The sequence below is a fragment of the Hyperolius riggenbachi genome, chromosome 4 (genome assembly GCF_040937935.1).
Source record: "Hyperolius riggenbachi isolate aHypRig1 chromosome 4, aHypRig1.pri, whole genome shotgun sequence".
In the NCBI taxonomy this organism is placed as follows: Eukaryota; Metazoa; Chordata; class Amphibia; order Anura; family Hyperoliidae; genus Hyperolius; species Hyperolius riggenbachi.
Genome location: NC_090649.1, coordinates 316,704,393 through 316,724,349, shown reverse-complemented (window position 1 = coordinate 316,724,349; position 19,957 = coordinate 316,704,393). Strand labels below are relative to the sequence as shown.

General features: G+C 44.9%; 1 protein-coding gene across 1 annotated transcript in view; it reads left to right on the top strand.

Annotated features, from left to right (window-relative positions):
• The window catches only part of ZC2HC1B (zinc finger C2HC-type containing 1B), a 51,517-nt gene that overhangs the window by 17,091 nt on the left and 14,469 nt on the right, over nucleotides 1-19,957 (top strand). Inside the window, exon 6 of the mRNA XM_068279506.1 lies at nucleotides 5,646-5,763. Coding sequence (XP_068135607.1) covers nucleotides 5,646-5,763 — 118 coding nt within the window. The remainder of the gene's footprint in view (nucleotides 1-5,645; nucleotides 5,764-19,957) is intronic.

The window sequence follows — 19,957 nt, the reverse complement described above, 5'->3', positions numbered from 1 at the left end:
CAGATTTCCCCACAAATGCAATCTTAACGGCAGCCAGATTTCCCCACAAATGCAATCTTAACGGCACTAAATTTCCCCAAAAATGCAATCTTAATGGCAGCCAGATTTTCCCCACAAATGCAATCTTAATGGCAGCCAGATTTTCCCCACAAATGCAATCTTAACGGCAGCCAGATTTCCCCACAAATGCAATCTTAACGGCAGCCAGATTTACCCACAAATGCAATCTTAATGGCAGCAGATTTCTCCACAAATGCAATGAGAATTGGCAGCAGATTTACCCACAAATGCAATCTTAATGGCAGCAGATTTACTTACAAAGGCAATCTTATTGGCAGCAGTCGATTTCCCCACAATTTGTGGGGAAATCGACTGCTGCCAATAAGATTGCATTTGTGGGGAAATCGACTGCTGCCAATAAGATTTCATTTGTGGGGAAATCAACTGCTGCCAATAAGATTGCATTTGTGGGGAAATCGACTGCTGCCAATAAGATTGCATTTGTGGGGTAATCGACTGCTGCCAATAAGATTTCATTTGTGGGGAAATCAACTGCTGCCAATAAGATTGCATTTGTGGGGAAATCGACTGCTGCCAATAAGATTGCATTTGTGGGTAAATCTGCTGCCATTAAGATTGCATTTGTGGGTAAATCTGCTGCCATTAAGATTGCATTTGTGGGTAAATCTGCTGCCATTAAGACTTAATGGCAGCTAGATTTCCCCACAAATGCAATCTTAATGGCAGCCAGATTTCCCCACAAATGCAATCTTTAATGGCAGCCAGATTTCCCCACAAATGCAATCTTTAATGGCAGCCAGATTTCCCCACAAATGCAATCTTTAATGGCAGCCAGATTTCCCCACAAATGCAATCTTTACGGCAGCCAGATTTCCCCACAAATGCAATCTTTACGGCAGCCAGATTTCCCCACAATTGCAATCTTAACGGCATCCAGATTTCCCCACAAATGCAATCTTAACGGCAGCTAGATTTCCCCACAAATGCAATCTTAACGGCAGCCAGATTTCCCCACAAATGCAATCTTAACGCTAGCCAGATTTCCCCACAAATGCAATCTTAACGGCAGCCAGATTTCCCCACAAATGCAATCTTAACGGCAGCCTGATTTCCCCACAAATGCAATCTTAACGGCAGCCAGATTTCCCCACAAATGCAATCTTAACGGCAGCCAGATTTCCCCACAAATGCAATCTTAACGGCAGCCAGATTTCCCCACAAATGCAATCTTAACGGCAGCCAGATTTCCCCACAAATGCAATCTTAACGGCAGCCAGATTTCCCCACAAATGCAATCTTAACGGCAGCCAGATTTCCCCACAAATGCAATCTTAACGGCACTAGATTTCCCCACAAATGCAATCTTAATGGCACTAAATTTCCCCACAAATGCAATCTTAATGGCAGCCAGATTTCCCCCACCACAAATGCAATCTTATTGGCAGCACAGCAATTCACTCACCTCTGGCTGGGTGTGGGTGGAGGAGGGAGGAGCATATAGGCAGGCAGACAGGCAGTGGCTCTGCGGCTGCAGCTGACTGTGACCACGGACGGTGGCGGGCGGCACTAGGAGGCGCCGGCCCGGGCTGCGGGCAGTCACTGCGTCCATGCTGGCGGCTTGGCGCCGCTGCTAGTCGCTCTCTGGCTCTCTGTCCACGCAGGCTGCTCGCACCACGGGTCGGGTCGCGTCGGGCAGGCAGCCGCGGTAAGCTCACACGCTGAGGCTCCTCCCCCCGTCCAGCGTGACATGAGGTCAGGTCGGTGGGCTGCCTGTTTCCCCATTGGGCTGCGCCGACGTCTACATGTGACGTCAGGCACAGCCGCCCGCACAGTGTGTCCGGCGAGCTGGGAGTGGAGTGGGGAGAGCCTCATCCCGGGGAGATAAGATAGGAGGACGGACGGTAGACCTGCCGGTGCCTGGGTGCAATGTACCCGCAGCACCCGCCCAGGCGCGGCCCAGCTGCCTCCGCCCTCTGCTCGTAGTACTGTAAGGCTACAACAAAATGGCCACCGATGTCCGCAAATGCGGATGGCGGCAGCCATTTTCTTGTAGCCCTGCAGTTTTTGACGAGTAGGAAGGAGGCGATCTGCTGGGGAGACAAGCGGGGGAGGAGAGAGCGGCGACACATAGCCGGGGATGCCGCGACACATATATGTGTCGCGGCACACAGGTTGGGAACCTCTGCCCTAAAGGATAGTTCTCCTTTAACCCCTGCTGCTGAACCCTTGTACTGAATGCCCGGTGATGAATAAAGGTGTTTAACCACTTAAGTAGCAGTGGTCTCTGCCCCTTAAGGACCCGAGACTGCTGGTACTAGAAACGACGGAATTCCGATGGATAATGATGAATCGCCGGACATACCCGCTGCAATCGCTGTCACCGCTGTACATCGGGAACCTGGGCCATAATGAGTAGCCGGGTCACAACAGAGTTGTTGGGTTCATTGATTGAATGTTGAAATTCCCAAGGATGATGGTGGGTAATGAGTTGGGAATCCACCAGTCTGCACATGGTTTACCAAGGAAGGCGCTTCAACTTACCCCAGTAGTGCATGGCTAACACAGATCTCATCAGTGGCAACTCATTCAAACCACACATTGAGGAACTATCCTCCTCTTGTCGCCTCAACCTAAAAAACATCTCTCGCATCCGTCCTTTTCTCACACTACCAAACTTCTGGTGCATGCCCTGATTATTTCACGACTAGACTATTGCAACTCTCTGTTCTGCGGCCTCCCTGCCAACCGTTTAGCCCCATTACAGTCCATCAAGAACTCTGCTGCACAACTCATCCACATCTCCTCCCACTTCTCCAGCCCAGTCTCCCTCTGTCAGTCCCTTCACTGGCTGCCAGTTACACAAACGATACAATTTAAAATCCTTACTCTTGCCTACAAAGCTCTCCACAACCTAACTCCTTCCTATCTAAATTAACCTATTTCCAGATACCATCCTACACACAATCTCCTCTCTAACAATATCCTTCTGTCTTCTTCCCTGGTCACCTCTTCTCACTCCCGCTGACAAGACTTCTCTCGATCCTCTCCCCTCTTCTGGAATACTCTCCCTCAACACATCCACCATTCACCCACACTTACTCTTTTTAGGCGCAATGTGAAAACTCACCTCTTCAGGCAAGCATACTCTCCTACCTAGGACACTGACCTGACCACCATTTCTAACATCTCATACACAGCTTCCCTTTACCTACTGTCCTATACCTTAAACTTTTAGACTGTAAGGCCTTTTGGCCAAGGCTCTCTTTCCCTTTTGTCTCACAATGCTATGTAATGGGTGTACTGTACATATCTCCCACCCCTGTGTAAAAAATAAGTAGTTAATTTGTTCACTGCATTAGCTGTTATCCACTCTTGTCTTGTATTAACTGTTGTATTGTTCATTTTGTATTGTTATACCCTGTATGCTGTTGCCGGCGCTATATAAATAAATAATAATAACAACAACAACAACAACAACAACAACTTGTGCATTATCTCAAAGTGTCTCAGGCCAGTTTGTAGGAAACTAAAGACACTAATGAATGTTAGTGTCCATGAGTCCACCATCACCATTATTAGAACATTGAAATCAATGCTGTGCATATCAGGATTGCAAGGAGAAAGCCACTTTTATCCAAAAAGTATACTGCTGTCTACAGTGTAATCAAGATGGCGCCGGGTGCGGACGCCACGGCCACAGGGCTCCGGCCTTTTTTCTTTTCTTTTCTTTAAATTTCTCCCAACTGCTCTCACCTACAACCTCCATCTGCCTGGTGAGATGCAGGGGACACAGGCGTGCAGCGCAGGCTGCCTCGGGTGGTTGGGTTGCTCTGCCGCGGGAGACCGACTGCAGGGGAAGCTTACCAGCATGTGGACCATCCGCTGGGACCCGTGAGCGGGGAGAGACGCGCGCTGACACCACCGGTCCGGCCTCCGCATACCGTGCAGGCTGTTGAGAGGGGCCACTGCACCGCCGTTGCCGGGAGACCAGGACGCCTCATGGAGGTTGAACGGGAGACCGCTGGGATGGACGAGATGTCGGGGGCCGGCCGCCCTCCTCCATTGGCCCATCTGCCCGAGCGGGAGCTCCCATCTGCTGCTACAGCCCCGCAGCTGCATCACCATGGAGCCGTGCTCCCATCTGCCGCTACAGCCCCGCAGCTCCGTGATCTCCGCGCTCTCTATCGCCACGTGACTGCCAGGACACCTCGGGGCCTGATCAGCTGAGCGGCCGCCGCCACCCACGTGGAGGGACGATAGGCCCAGGCACTTCACGGCTTCGCACTGCCTCTGATAAACCTCCGCTGCTGCCAGGCACAGGCAGGATGCCTCCCCATCCGGACCGCAGGGGAGATCACATCATCCCCTGGTGGCACATCACTGCTGCCCTGCCCAGGTGAGCCCTCCAGCTCGGCCACTGGCTCACCAGCTCGACCACTAGCTCCACCGGCCTGTGCGGCCACTGGTTCTCCAGCTCAGCCACTAGCTCCATCGGCCTGTGCGGCCACTGGCTCACCAGCTCGGCCACTAGCTCCACCGGCCTGTGCGGCCACTGGCTCTCCAGCTCGGCCAATGGCTCCATCTGCCTGTGCGGCCACTGGCTCTCCAGCTCGGCCACTAACTCCACCGGCCTGTGCGGCCACTGGTTCTCCAGCTCGGCCACTAGCTCCATCGGCCTGTGCGGCCACTGGCTCTCCAGCTCGGCCACTAGCTCCACCGGCCTGTGCGGCCACTGGTTCTCCAGCTCGGCCACTAGCTCCATCGGCCTGTGCGGCCACTGGCTCTCCAGCTCGGCCACTAGCTCCATCGGCCTGTGCGGCCACTGGCTCTCCAGCTCGGCCACTAGCTCCATTGGCCTGTGCGGCCACTGGTTCTCCAGCTCGGCCACTAGCTCCATCGGCCTGTGCGGCCACTGGCTCTCCAGCTCGGCCACTAGCTCCATTGGCCTGTGCGGCCACTGGCTCTCCAGCTCGGCCACTAGCTCCATCGGCCTGTGCGGCCACTGGCTTTTTTTTTTTTTTTCTCCCAGAGGCACTGGGTCCCCTCTGCCTGCAACCACCATCAATGGATTCTGGGCAGCAAGCCAGGGCCTGGACTGTTTGTCGGACTGTACCCAGGGTTTTTAAATCTGTAGCCCTAATAGGGACGCTCTCTCCTCCGGTTTTTGGTTCTCTCCTTCTTTCCTCATTCTCTTTTTAGCTATCCCTTCTCTCTCTCTCTTTCTCTATCCACTCTTTTCAAGGACACACTGCGGGGCATCTGGAGCTGCTGTGGAGCGAGCGAGCGCCGTCAGTAGTTGGCAGGCTGCTCCCCTCACATAGCACTCCAGACTTCCCCACGCGTCCTTCGCTATAGTTATGTGCTGTTTGTACACACAGGTATATGTTTACTTTGTACTACTGTATATGATTATATGTGTTGAAGATCGCATGTATGTGTTTGTACCATCATCGACCCTGTATGAGCCAAAAACAATTCCGGGTACAACCCCTGTTGTACTTGGCAAAATAAATTATTCTGATGCTGATTCTGATACAGAGCACACAGCATCATGATATGGGCCAGCTTTGCAGCCTTTTGACTAGCATGACTCATTTTATATTCATTTTATATTGGTTTTACAGCAAAAGCAGTTGACATCGAAAAACAAGAAAACCGATGCATCCCCAGCTTCATGCAAAGACCTCTCTGGACCTTTCCTCAGAATGCAACCTATGACAGCTACTTGTAAAACTACACAAGGTAAATTCAACTTTCTTTTCTAGTTACCATTTTTTTTACAGTATCCTCATCTTTCGCAAATCTCCTGATATGATTTGCACTCAGAGTCGTTGCTAGATGCCTAATTCAGGCGCAGGGAAGAGCAGGAGCCCAATATGGTGTAGTACTTCAGGCAAAGGGAATAAAAAAACAGAAGGAAGGGTACTCACAAACCAGGGTTGCCCTACAGCAACCACTGTAAACGCGTGTGGGGAACACCCGTCTCACACTTGGGTTTGTGGACTGGCCTCCAAAGTGCAGTTGCTTTCTTCAAAAGCACAGAGAAGGCTCTTCCCTCAGAGAGGGTAAAACATATACTGCTACAGGGAATGAGAGGCGCCTAATGTGTTGATAAATGAGAATCGGAAATAACAAAAAGAAAATAGGGTAAGGTTCGCCTCAGGTGCTCAAAGCTCTTGCATTTCAGCCATCAGACACGTTATTGACCTAAGGAATAGGGATTGCAGCCCATGAAGCGCATTGTCTTTTCTGTGCACCAATAAAAACATATTTCTGCTTAACACAGGCCTAGACCTTCATATGTGGGTAAGCAAACCTTACCCTATTTTCTTTTTGTTATTTCCAATTCCCATTCATCAACACATTGGACACCTTTCCTCCCCCGTACCAAATTATTGCAGAAGCTGGGTTACAGCAAATGCACTGCATCATGCAAGAAAGTGTGAATACCGCTTCACCCAGGGGCGTAGCAATAGCCAAAGCAGCCATAGCAGCTGCTATGGGGCCCTGGAGCAGAGGGGGCCCAAGTGATACATCATTGTGTTCACTATTACTTTTCTTGCTTTCCTTCATGCTCTGACTTTATCTCAGTTCCCATGGACTATATGCAGTGTAGATTGCATTAGAATGTAAATTGCTCAGTTAACTTTTATCCATAGGATAGGGGCAGGCAGCATTACTCAAAAGTGCCTACATCTGCTGGTCCTATGAATGTTTTGCTATGGGGCCCCATAATCTCTAGCTACACCACTGGCTTCACCCCATGCAGTCCCTAGACAGAGCTCGACCAGGTTAGCTTGCTCAACAGCAAGCGAAGAAAAGAAGGGATGGTCCGCACTTGTTCAAAACGACTACTTTATTGCTGGATCATTGTATGCAAACCCCACATACATCACACAGCTGACATGTTTCGGACAGTCTAGTGAAGTCCTTAATCATAGCTGGTTAACAATGGTACTAAAAACACTCTGCATCAGTTTCTGGGCAGATTCCAAGCCTTTCTCAGTGTTATGGCAGTGCATCCACTGTGCATTGAAAATGCATGCAGCAGTGCATTTGGCACTGAAATGAATTCACTGCCATTACATTGTATTGGTACCACATCTGGGCAGCATTCACTGGAAGCATTCCATAACACTTTTAAAGAGGAACTCCAGTGAAAATAATGTAATAAAAAAGTGCTTCATTTTTACAATAATTATGTATAACTGATTTAGTCAGTGCTTTCCCATTGTAAAATCTTTCCTCTCCTTGATTTACATTCTGACATGTATCACATGGTGACATTTTTACTGCTGTGGAAGGAGATGCTGCTTGCTTTTTTAGCAGTTGAAAACAGCTGATAACAGCTATTTCCCACAATTCAATGAGGTTCACAGACAGGAAACTGTCAGGACCATAGTCCTGACATCACACTGTGGGAGGGGTTTCACCACAATATTAGCCATACAGAGCCCCCTGACGATCCGTTTGAGAAAAGGAATAGATTTCTCATGGGAAAGGGGGTATCAGCTACTGATTGGGATGAAGTTCAATTCTTGGTTACGGTTTCTCCTTAACTGTGATTGCTGTACATTATGCTGTTCAACTGTTGCTTTTTAACATGGAAAATGTTTCATATATTTGTAGTTTTGGTGTAAGTCCTCACTCTTATCACGCCTTATAATACTGTAATGAAAGTAACAGCACTGTCTTGATTTGTAACAATGGGGTATATTCACTAAACTTTGGTAAAATTAATGTGCGAATGTTACGCAAACCATATAATGCATGTCATACAGTTGCATAACTTGCTTTACACACGAAACACGTACGTTGCTTGTGCAAGGTGCGTTACGTAGTATAGACCCTTATGTCTGTAGTGTTCTTTCAGATTATGTAGCTGGGATAGAAGTGTATGCGGCTAGCGTCAGCAGGTGAAATCAACAGCTCATGGCCAGAAGGTAGACTTCCAAGTGGAAAACATTGCAAGTAGTGGTGAATCTGCACAAGAGCTATCAGCATCTCAATCTTTCTGCAGGTCCTAGAGTAACATTGAGTTGCTGATTATGTTTGAGAGTATCCACCACGGTTTCAAGTCTTGTAGAAATGTTTTTGTAACTCTTTCCAGACTAATATGTCTGCAATGTTTCTGGACTCCCCTTTGGTCATGGCATAGCATTCCTGTAGATACTTTATGGTGATTGCTTCATTTTCAGAGTAAGATTAGCCATGGCTGGCTGCAATGTAGCTTTGCTGTGTTCAATCACATGAATCTATTATTATTATTTAGTATTTATATAGTGCCAACATCTTCCTCGGCGCTCCACAGAGAATACTGTCTAGTGACTTAACTGCCCCTCAGAGGAGCTCACAATCTAATCCCTACCATAGTCATACAGTATGTCTATGTATTTATCATGTAGTGTATTTATCATAGTCTAGGGCCAATTTAGGGGGAAGCCAATCAACGTATCTGTATGTTTTTGGATGTGGGAGGAAACTGGAGTGACTGGAGGAAACCCACACAGACAAGGGGAGGACATACAAACTCCATGCAGACAGTGCCCTGGGTGGGGTTCGCACTGGTGACCCAGCACTGCAAGGCAAGAGTGCTAAGTACTGCGCCACTGTGCTGCCCAAGACAAAATTATAGAGCAAAGGCTATCTGCAAAATTATTTGAAAGTACTGATTGTGGCATATGTACAGTACATATTGTTCAATCTCAAGTGTACTAACTTTACAATAAAAAGTATTTTATGAAAAAAGGAGAACAAATGACTTGTTACACTGAAGATTAGATTGCTTTGCATATGAATTAGAAGCACCTGAAGTGTGTCTGCATGGTGGTGACAGAGATAAGTCATGTGCATTGGCGTCAATTCACCAGAGAGGATTTACTAAGAGAAAAAAAGTAGGTAGTTTATCTCATGAGGTATTTTAACACTCTGGAGTCAATTCACCAGTGTGAGAGGACAGAGAGAAAAGTGTTCGATAGCAGGGGATAATGGAGAGATATGCATGAGGAAAGTGTGAGAAAGCAGAGAGTTAGGTAATCGGTATTAATGATTTACATGGGATACTTTTCCTCTCTGTAAGCTTGAAAGTGAAGCATTGTGGGTAGGAGGCGGAGTTTTACCACTACCTGACCAGAGTATTCCTGCCTTTCACTGCCGGGTCATATCATAAATCATATCACAAGTAAGTCTGAACTTCTTCACCACCTCTGTCTCAGTAAAATTATCAAGAACTGTTCTCTCACGAAAAATACGAGGGGCGATTAAACAGACCCTCCTCCTGCGCCTTCGTCTCCTCATAATAGTAGCAAGCTCTAAGGCCTAGTGCACACCAGAGCGGTTCGGCTGCGTTTTGCGATCCGTTTGCGGCTGCGGATACGCTTGGGTAATGTATTTCAATGGGCTGGTGCACACCAGAGTGGGAGGCGTTTTGCAGAAACGCATACTCCCGGGCTGCTGCAGATTTTGGATTGCGGAGGCGTTTCTGCCTCAATGTTAAGTATAGGAAAAACGCAAACCGCTCTGAAAAACGGCACTTCAGAGCGGTTTGCCAGGCGGTTTTTGTTACAGTAGCTGTTCAGTAACAGCTTTACTGTAACAATACATGAAATCTACTACACCAAAAACGCTTCACAAAACCGCAAAATGCTAGCTGAAACGCTACAGAAAAAGAAAAAAAAGCGTTTCAAAATCTGCTAGCATTTTGCGGATCTGCTAGAGGTTTTTGGTGTGCACCAGGCCTAACAGAGTAAGCTCAAAAGGCTCCATTTTCCACAGCAGCAGCTGCTGTGTGAAAACCACGATATCTCCAGGTTCATTCAGGGGATAAAGAGATGAAAAAATAACGAATGGCCACACCCGCTTTCTTCCCTGGTGAATTGTGATTTGGAGAAAAACTAACTACTAACTATCACTTATTTATCTCATACTTATCTCACATTTATCTCTTGCATTTCTCTCTGTCGATATTTTCCCCTATACTTCTGGAGAATTGCTATTTGGAGATATCGCAGGAGGTAAATTACCTCCCAAGAGATAAATAGGTTGGTAACCTCTGGTGAATTGACGCCATTGTGTTCCTGGCTGCAAAATCCAAAGCCTAAAGTGATTCTGTTTTATCAGTTTGATACAGTATTTTTCAGTGTTTTCCTGGCCAGAAAGCAGACTGCCCTTGACTTTCTTTGTCTATGCAGACTGAGAGTTATGGCTCAGCAGAGCGTTAGGTGCCTTAATTACTTGAGGGATCTGGCACATGGTGGGATTTTAGGAGAATTCTCTTATTTTTATAACACATTGGAAATTGGGAAAACTTCACTGCATAATGAAAGGCATTAGGATGTAATGAAAGGCATTAAGATGAATGAACTCTGATTCACAGTAACAATACCCTGATTATCCAGACAGCTGAACATTTTGTTTTAGCAACAAATAACTTGGACACATTCAATAGCTTGTGGATGTGATTTCTAACAGTTCAAGTACAGAAAATGCTCTGTCTGTGTGATTGCTGATGTGTTGTTTCAAAAACAACCATTGGGTGGCATCATGACACAATATATTGCCACCTTTCTGCTTCAGGGGGGGGAAAAAAACACTTATATACTGTTATGACTATTTATATAGGCCAACATCTTCCTTAGCACTGTGCAGAGTTTAAAACAGACAATAGTAGGAATCACAGATACATAAATGGTTCACACATAGTACATTTTTATTATAAGAGCCAGCATGTTACTGTATTCACCTCTATACATATGTTAATGTTATTATTTATCTATCACCATCATCTTCCCTGACACTGTACAGTCAAAGTGATATAATAAATGTATAGTTTAAAGCAGCAGGGGCAGTCATACTATCCCAGGAAAAAAAACCACATATATAAGTAGATAAATACTTGTTCTACCTACTTAACATATATATTGTACTGTCCACATTTTGATTTCAGTAAATTCTATATAGTAAATAAAGAGAAACTGGTTCCAGGTATTTTCCATCTTTACTGCTTCTTAGTGAAGCCAATCCTGATGTAATTTCCTCCTTTACTCTTCTTTTTCCTTCTAGAAACTGTACAATCATATCTGGCTTGCTTTGTAAATACATGTAAGCAGAGCCTAGATTGTATTTCAGCAGCTGCTGCAGAGGGGTGAGCTGTTTTTTCCTTCTTAGCCTTGTGTCACTCTGAACTGCTCTCAGCCAATCAGCAAGGAACATGAAAGTGGGAGGGGAGATAACAAGCTTCCCTCTCCTTGGCAATGTACCAAATAGAGCCAGACTGACTGAGCTAAGATGTATTATAGCAGAAACATGATTGTATTGGAATGCTTGCAATGCAGGGTTAGATTTTAGACTGCATAATAAATACAGATCAGTGTGTAAATGGAATTTGATTTTATGGCTGACAATCCAGCTTTAATTGGACAGCAAGGTCAATGCACACAATACACAGTTGAATAGCACACCTCATACAATGTACAGAGCAATATATATTCAGCAGTAGGAGGTAACACTAGAGGACAGAGCAACCCTCCTATACAAACTTACAATCTAGTGATCAAATCTATATATATGGTAAATACAACATTGGCCTCAATTCACTAAGATCATGTTGGAGATAATAAGGCAAGATATAACTTGCCACCACACAGTGAGAGAGTTAGCTTATCTCTTCAATCCTTAAGTTACCTCCTCTGTAATTAAAGAGACACTGAAGCGAGTAAAAAACTCGCTTCTTCTCTTATATTCAGCAGGGGCATGTGTGCCCCTGCTAAATTGCCGCTATCCAGCCGCACAACGAGGGTCCCTTACCCCCCAATTCCCCCCCTGCAAAATCAACGACCAAATTGGTCGTAGATTTTGCTGCTTCTAAAGGAAGGGCTAATGGCTGCAGCCCTGCCTCACAGCGCGTCTATCAGCGGCGCATCGCCTCCTCTCCCCCGCCCCTCTCAGTGAAGGAAGACTGAGAGGGGCGGGGGAGAGGCGGAGATACGCGCTGACAGACGCGCGTGAGGCAGGGCTGTGGCCATTAGCCCTGCCTCAATGCGGAAGAGATCCCCGGCAAGGACGGAGGGGGTTTGAGGGGTAAGGGACCCCCGTTGTGCGGCGCGATAGCGGTGGTTTAGCAGGGGCACATATGCCCCTGCTGAATATAAGAGAAGAAGCAAGTTTTATACTCGCTTCAGATTCTCTTTAAGTTACCTCCTCTGTAGTTAAGTTACCTCCTATGTAGTTATTTTTACACGCAGCTAATTAGCCTGTGTTTAACTTTATAATTCTGGAGTTATTTTAAGGATTGAAGAGTTAACTTAAGGACAGAAGAGTTAACTTTAGGTTTGCCTGAGGTAAAATGTTTCCTGAATACTACATGCTTTATCACCATGGTGATTACTTTAGAAACGTTATTAAAGACAGGCGATAAGCTTAGTGAATTGAGGCCATTGTCATATAAAGCCCAGTATCCAAAACAATCAACTGCACCATTTTACAATGAAGAGCTATATATCCTTGGCACCAGAGCCAGCGTGGTTGCTTCATGATCCTCATCTGTGAGTATATTATTATTATTATTATTATTATTATTATTATTATTGATTTTTAAATATATCTCTTAATAAGCAGTTTTTTAGCTATTGTTTCAAGTCAAATGAATTTTTGCTTTTGCCTAGCCATTTATGCATGAAATGTTTCAGGACAGGTAGCGCTTTCCTTTGATAGCTGAAGTCTATAAATTATATTTTCCTCTTTTATTTTTATTTAGAAAAAAATCGAAAAAATACTCTTCATCTTTCTCCTTGTTGTGAAGAGTTTACCTGTTCTCTGCCCCTTTCACACGCATGTCATTGTTAGACGCATGCCCATACACAATTCACTTTTTCTCCTGTGTTTTCTCCTCGGTAATATTTTCACACTTTGTCAATAAAAAGTCTTTTAAGTCACCAGCAAGCAAGAAAATGCTCAAAATAATTTTAATAGTACTTGTTCACGTACTTTTTGATATTTGTTTTCAATCAAAAAGTGCTGAAAAGTTATTGTAAAGAGAAAATGAAATATTGGCGTCAATTCACCAGAGGTTACCAACCTATTTATCTCTTGGGAGGTAATTTACCTCCTGTGATATCTCCAAATAGCAATTCTCCAGAAGTATAGGGGAAAATATCGACAGAGAGAAATGCAAGAGATAAATGTGAGATAAGTATGAGATAAATAAGTGATAGTTAGTAGTTAGTTTTTCTCCAAATCACAATTCACCAGGGAAGAAAGGGGGTGTGGCCATTCATTATTTTTTCATCTCTTTATCCCCTGAATGATCCTGGAGATATCGTGGTTTTCACAAAGCAGCTGCTGCTGTGGAAGATGGAGCCTTTTGAGCTTACTCTGTTAGGCCTGGTGCACACCAAAAACCGCTAGCAGATCCGCAAAATGCTAGCAGATTTTGAAACGCTTTTTCTTATTGTTCTGTAGCGTTTCAGCTAGCATTTTGCGGTTTTGTGAAGCGTTTTTGGTGTAGTAGATTTCATGTATTGTTACAGTAAAGCTGTTACTGAACAGCTACTGTAACAAAAACCGCCTAGCAAACCGCTCTGAAGTGCCGTTTTTCAGAGTGGTTTGCGTTTTTCCTATACTTAACATTGAGGCAGAAACGCCTCTGCAATCCAAAATCTGCAGCAGCCCGGGAGTATGCGTTTCTGCAAAACGCCTCCCGCTCTGGTGTGCACCAGCCCATTAAAATACATTACCCAAGCGTATCCGCAGCCGCAAGCGGATCACAAAACGCAGCCGAACCGCTCTGGTTTGCACTAGGCCTTAGAGCTTGCTTCTATTATGAGGAGACGAAGGCGCAGGAGGAGGGTCTGTTTAATCGCCCCTCGTATTTTTCGTGAGAGAACAGTTCTTGATAATTTTACTGAGACAGAGGTGGTGAAGAAGTTCAGACTCACTCGTGATATGATTTATGATATGATCCGGCAGTAAAAGGCGGGAATACTCTGGTCACGTAGTGGTAAAACTCCGCCTCCTACCCACAATGCTTCACTTTCAAGCTTACAGAGAGGAAAAGTATCCCATGTAAATCATTAATACCGATTACCTAACTCTCTGCTTTCTCACACTTTCCTCATGCATATCTCTCCATTATCCCCTGCTATCCAACACTTTTCTCTCTGTCCTCTCACACTGGTGAGGGAAACATACGCTAAAAACACAATAGTACGCGTTATTGATACGCATCCATAGACTTTCATTGCATTCAACGCATACATGTGAACGAGGCCATTAGAAAACATTAGTAGCCGTTTCTATGCGTAAAATCTGTCTGTACGCGTTCTTGAAAAATGGCTAGGAACGCACATAGTCTGAACAGGGCCTAAGTGTTCAAAAGGGGTTTATTGAAAGATATAAACGCAATAGGAAAATAGTATAAATATGCAGTGCATACAAAGTATCAACATCAGTATCTCTGATACAAAATATCAAGAGTGCAAAATAGTCAAAAGATAGATGCTATCTACTGTGGTTTTTTTTTTGCCCTGTTGTATACCCCCCTCCCTCCCTCCCCCCCGCCGGCCAATCCCTGTGATCAGCTGTCATAGGCTTCAGCCTATGACAGCCGATCACCTCCGTGGTTCAGGAGGAGACAGCCGTGTGACACGGCTGTCCCTAGTACAGTGCTGCTGCTGATCGCAGCGCTGTACGGGTAATTAGACGGCGATTACGCCGTTTAACAGTCTCCCGAGCGGCAATAGCTGCTCTGAGACTGAAGAGGGGGCTTAGCTCCACCCTCCGAGAATGAGATGTGCGCGCGATCTCATTCAAAACAGAGCCCCAGGACTTTACGCCAGTTGGTGTTAGGCGGTCCTGGGGCTGCCGCCGCGGCCACGCCCATCGGCGTGACGCGGTCGGCAAAAGGTTAAGGTGGTGGCAACACAGGTAATTGGTGGTACCATTAAAGAAACTGCACGGGCCATAATTTTGGTGGATGAATTCCCTATTGATCTGATAGTCTATGCGATGAAGATTTTTCTCTCTCTTTTTTACTTTGCATATGAGGCTCACTGGATGTTATGATTGGAGTGGAACTTACTCGTTTGGTCGGGGACTTTTCTCTCTTATAAGTGGACTGCGAGGCAGCGCAAAGTCTGTATTGTATATACAGTGGGTTGCAAAAGTATTCGGCCCCCTTGAAGTTTCCACATTTTGTCACATTACTGCCACAAACATGCATCAATTTTATTGGAATTCCACGTGAAATACAAAGTGGTGTACATGTGAGAAGTGGATCGAAAATCATACATCATTACAAACATTTTTTACAAATAAATAACTGCAAAGTGGGGTGTGCGTAATTATTCGGCCCCCTGAGTCAATACTTTGTAGAACCAGCTTTTGCTGCAATTACAGCTGCCAGTCTTTTAGGGTATGTCTCTACCAGCTTTGCACATCTAGAGACTGAAATCCTTGCCCATTCTCCTTTGCAAAACAGCTCCAGCTCAGTCAGATTAGATGGACAGAGTTTGTGAACAGCAGTTTTCAGATCTTGCCACAGATTCTCGATTGGATTTAGATCTGGACTTTGACTGGGCCATTCTAACACATAGATATGTTTTGTTTTAAACCATTCCATTGTTGCCCTGGCTTTATGTTTAGGGTCATTGTCCTGCTGGAAGGTGAACCTCCGCCCCAGTCTCAAGTCTTTTGCAGTCTCCAAGAGGTTTTCTTCCAAATTTGCCCTGTATTTGGCTCCATCCATCTTCCCATCAACTCTGACCAGCTTCCCTGTCCCTGCAAAGAGATTCACCCCCCGAGCATGATGCTGCCACCACCATATTTGACAGTGGGGATGGTGTGTTCAGAGTGATGTGCAGTGTTAGTTTTCTGCCACACATAGCGTTTTGCATTTTGGCCAAAAAGTTCCATTTTGGTCTCATCTGACCATAGCACCTTCTTCCACATGGTTGCTGTGTCCCCCACATGGCAAACTGCAAACGGGACTTCTTATGCTTTCTGTTAACAATGCCTTTCTTCTTGCCACTCTTCCATAAAGGCCAACTTTGTACAGTGCATGACTAATAGTTGTCCTATGGACAGAGTCTCCCACCTGAGCTGTAGATCTCTGCAGCTCGTCCAGAGTCACCATGGGTCTCTTGGCTGCATTTCTGAGCAGCGCTCTCCTTGTCCGGCCTGTGAGTTAAGGTGGACGGCCTTGTCTTGGTAGGTGTACAGTTGTGTCATACTCCTTACATTTCTGAATGATCGCTTGAACAGTGCTCCGTGGGATGTTCAAGGCTTTGGAAATCTTTTTGTAGCCTAAGCCTGCTTTAAATTTCTCAATAACTTCATCCCTGACCTGTCTTGTGTGTTCTTTGGACTTCACAGTGTTGTTGCTCCCAATATTCTCTTAGACAACCTCTGAGGCCCTCACAGAGCAGCTGTATTTGTACTGACATTAGTTTACACACAGGTGCACTCTATTTAGCCATTAGCACTCATCAGGCAATGTCTATAGGCAACTGACTGCACTCAGATCAAAGGGGGACGCATAATTATGCACACACTACTTTGCAGTTATTTATTTGTAAAAAATGTTTGGAATCATGTATGATTTTTGTTCCACTTTCTCATGTGTACACCACTTTGTGTTGGTCTTTCATGTGGAATTCCAATAAAATTAATTCATGTTTGTGGCAGTAATATGACAAAATGTGGAAAACTTCAAGGGGGCCGAATACTTTTGCAGCCCACTGTAGATATAATTTTAATGTTGCAATAACCCCGGGACAAATGGCCTAATAAAATGTGTGGATTTTATGGTCATGGTAGCATGAATTATTTTAAAACTATAATGGCTGAAAACTGAAAAATGTTTTTTTTCCATTTTTTCTTATTATTTTTTCTTATTATTCCCATTATATTGCATTTAGAATAAAATAATTCTTAGCATAATGTACCACCCAAAGAAAGCCTAATTGGTGGCGGAAAAAACAAGGTATAGATCATTTTGTTGTGATAAGTAGTGATAAAGTTATTGGGGAATGAATGGGAGGAGAGCTGAAATTGGAAAATTCCTTTTGTCCATAAGGTGAAAAATACCCGCGGGCTGAAATGGTTAAGCCAGGTTTCTCATAGGTGACTGATAGCTGAGGTATGATGTTTATCCTTATCCAGGCAAGTAACAGTTGTTCACCAGGTGTTGTTGGGAAAGAGTAAAACTCCTCCTGCTCCCTAATAATGAGTTTCAACTGGTCTGAAACTCAGTATTTCTTCTTTGCTCCAAAAGATTATTTACAGCATTAAACGGCTACTGTAGGGGGGTCAAGGGAAAATAAGTTGAACTTACCCAGGGCTTCTGGGCTTCTGTACCCGCGCAGCCACTCACCAATGCTCTGGCCCCGCCTACGGTTCATTTCTGGAATTTCCGACTTTAAAGTCGGAAAACCACTGTGCCTGCATGGCTGTGTCCTCGCTCCCACGGACGTCACCAGGAGCGTACTGCACAGGCACAGACCATACTGGGCCAGCGTAATACAATCCTGGTGACATCAGCGGGAGGGAGGGTGCGGCTGCAAAGGTAAAGTGGTTTTCTGACTTTAAAGTCGGAAATTCCAGAAGTGAATTGGAGGCTGGGCCCGGAACATCTGTGAGTGGCTGTGCGGGCTCGATATGTCTGCGGGGGACCATTAGAAGCCCCAGGTAAGTTCAACTCTCCCCCCCCCCCCCCCCCTTACAGTAGTCCATTAATCCTACTATCACTCCAAAAAAATTGTAGCCGAACAGCATTCAAACAGTTAAACACAGCACTTTGCTCTGCAGTGGAAAGCCTCTTCAGCTTATGATGGAAGAGGAGGTAACATTATCTTTTGTTTACATTCCTCTGTTTTCTACATTCCTAGCTGGGCTTAAAAGGAGCTCTTTCTGCTTCCAGCATGCACACAGTTCAGAAGAGCTCACTAGAATATTTTATTATATAATTACAGCAACTGAATAAAATGCTATGGCAGCTTTCAGAGCAGAAAAACTGTACTTTGGGAACTTGTAATTTGTAAATGGACAATATTACTTGTGCACAATAGCAAATATAATAACTGTATGGGTGATAAAAAGTAGGACAACACATTTTATTGAAAGTTATGTTAGAGTTTTATTCTACATTAAGTGCAGATCCAAGCAGCATCTATTTAAGCTGTAGCAGGTGTTTGTTGTGAGTTGTAAACAAATTAAAGTAGTGATTCTCATTTTACACTCTACGCACAACTATTCAGTTTCTTTTTATATGAGTGCATCAGTTTTAAGTTGATATTGTGAATTTACATATATATACTGAGCAGCTGCATCAAAGTAATCCTTTCTCTGGCCAATCTCTGCTGGCAGATTGCCGCATATTTACTTGTATATCTATTACTATACTTTGACTAGACTTACTAGTAGTGTAAGCATAAAAGTAATAAAACATTTTTTTCCAGGTAATTGAGACGATGATTAAATGAGTACACAGTCCAACAAAGTACCACAGATTTCCTTTCCTTTTCTATTCCCACGTAGCTCATGAATCTAATTGTCTATACACACATGGAAAATATGCGATTGCATACATTCTGCTATCCAAAAAATTGTGTTAGCAAAGATAAGTGAAAATTATACAGTCATACAGTGTGTCGTTTGCACCCACAGCTACAGTCGCGTCAGTCTGGGTCTACTGCGCATGCGCGGAGGTCCGCGCAAAAGACCCAGACAAGACCCAAATGAGCCAGTTACCGGGGCTGATCGCAGCTGAACTGCAGACCGCTGGAGGGCGGCGAGGGACTCAGACATGTTTATGTTGCTGGAGGGAGCTGCGGGTGAGTATCAATTCTTTTTTTTAGGACATCTTTGGTACACTTTAAGGTGGGCATATATCTACCGTTTTTACAGCCTACGGATCTACCGATTTTACAGCCCGAACGACCATCCAATTTCATAACTTTAACAGGGTATCCATGCTCTGCCCTGCAATGCCACCCCCGTTATAAGCGATTGCCTGCACCACGACACCAGGCGTATGTGTGGGACCCCACTTATGTGCCACCTGGTACAGTACAGGGAGTGACAGTGGAGAACGGCGGGAGTTTCACCAGCGGGACAAGTGAGAATTTTCAGAGTGAGGGAACCGGGGTCGGGGGGACATTTTACACTTGTGACGGCTAGACAGGCGGCATTGCTAAATGTATGTGCAGGCAACAGATATCTCCTTTATCAGATTTGATCAGAGAGAGATCTGTCTCATGTCCGAGCTGCCCATACATCACTAGATCTATGGGCACCTTTACCCTATTAAGATGATTCACCCAGGCACAGGAAATTCAATTCAGTTGCCCTAACATCATGGCAGTAGTAGCAGATGCATATGTTTAAAATGCCAGTTGTCAAACCATTGGAGCTGCGGCCAGCTACTACTATAGCCACACATGACTCTATTGCAGCAGCAAATAGTGAAACCGTACATGCATGTGCACATTTTCCTAGTCATCACTGGCCATAGCAGTCACCACATGGCAGCCTATTCAAGCATTTATAAAATAAAGTCTGGGAAGTATGATGTCCATGATGTCACTTTTGACAACACTGTGTACACGCATGCCCATAAGTCAAATGTGGCAGTTGGGGAAAGACTAATGTTTCCCTTTAATTTTAGCTCTTATTATTACAAAATGTTTTCCTTGTTTGGTGTTTAATTACAGAGGGATGGCAAAGTCCTCTGATGTAGTGCTTTACTTTTAAGTAATACCAACTACATACAGACTGTATGATACAGTAGATTCATATCCATTCCATACCTTGCACCGAGGAAGGCCAAAAGAGTTTGAAGCTGTCTGCAAGCTGGATTTAAAGAGAACCTGTACTAAGTAGAAATATTTAAAATAAACACATGAGGTAACTTCAAATGAACATTACATAGTTACCTTGCCAT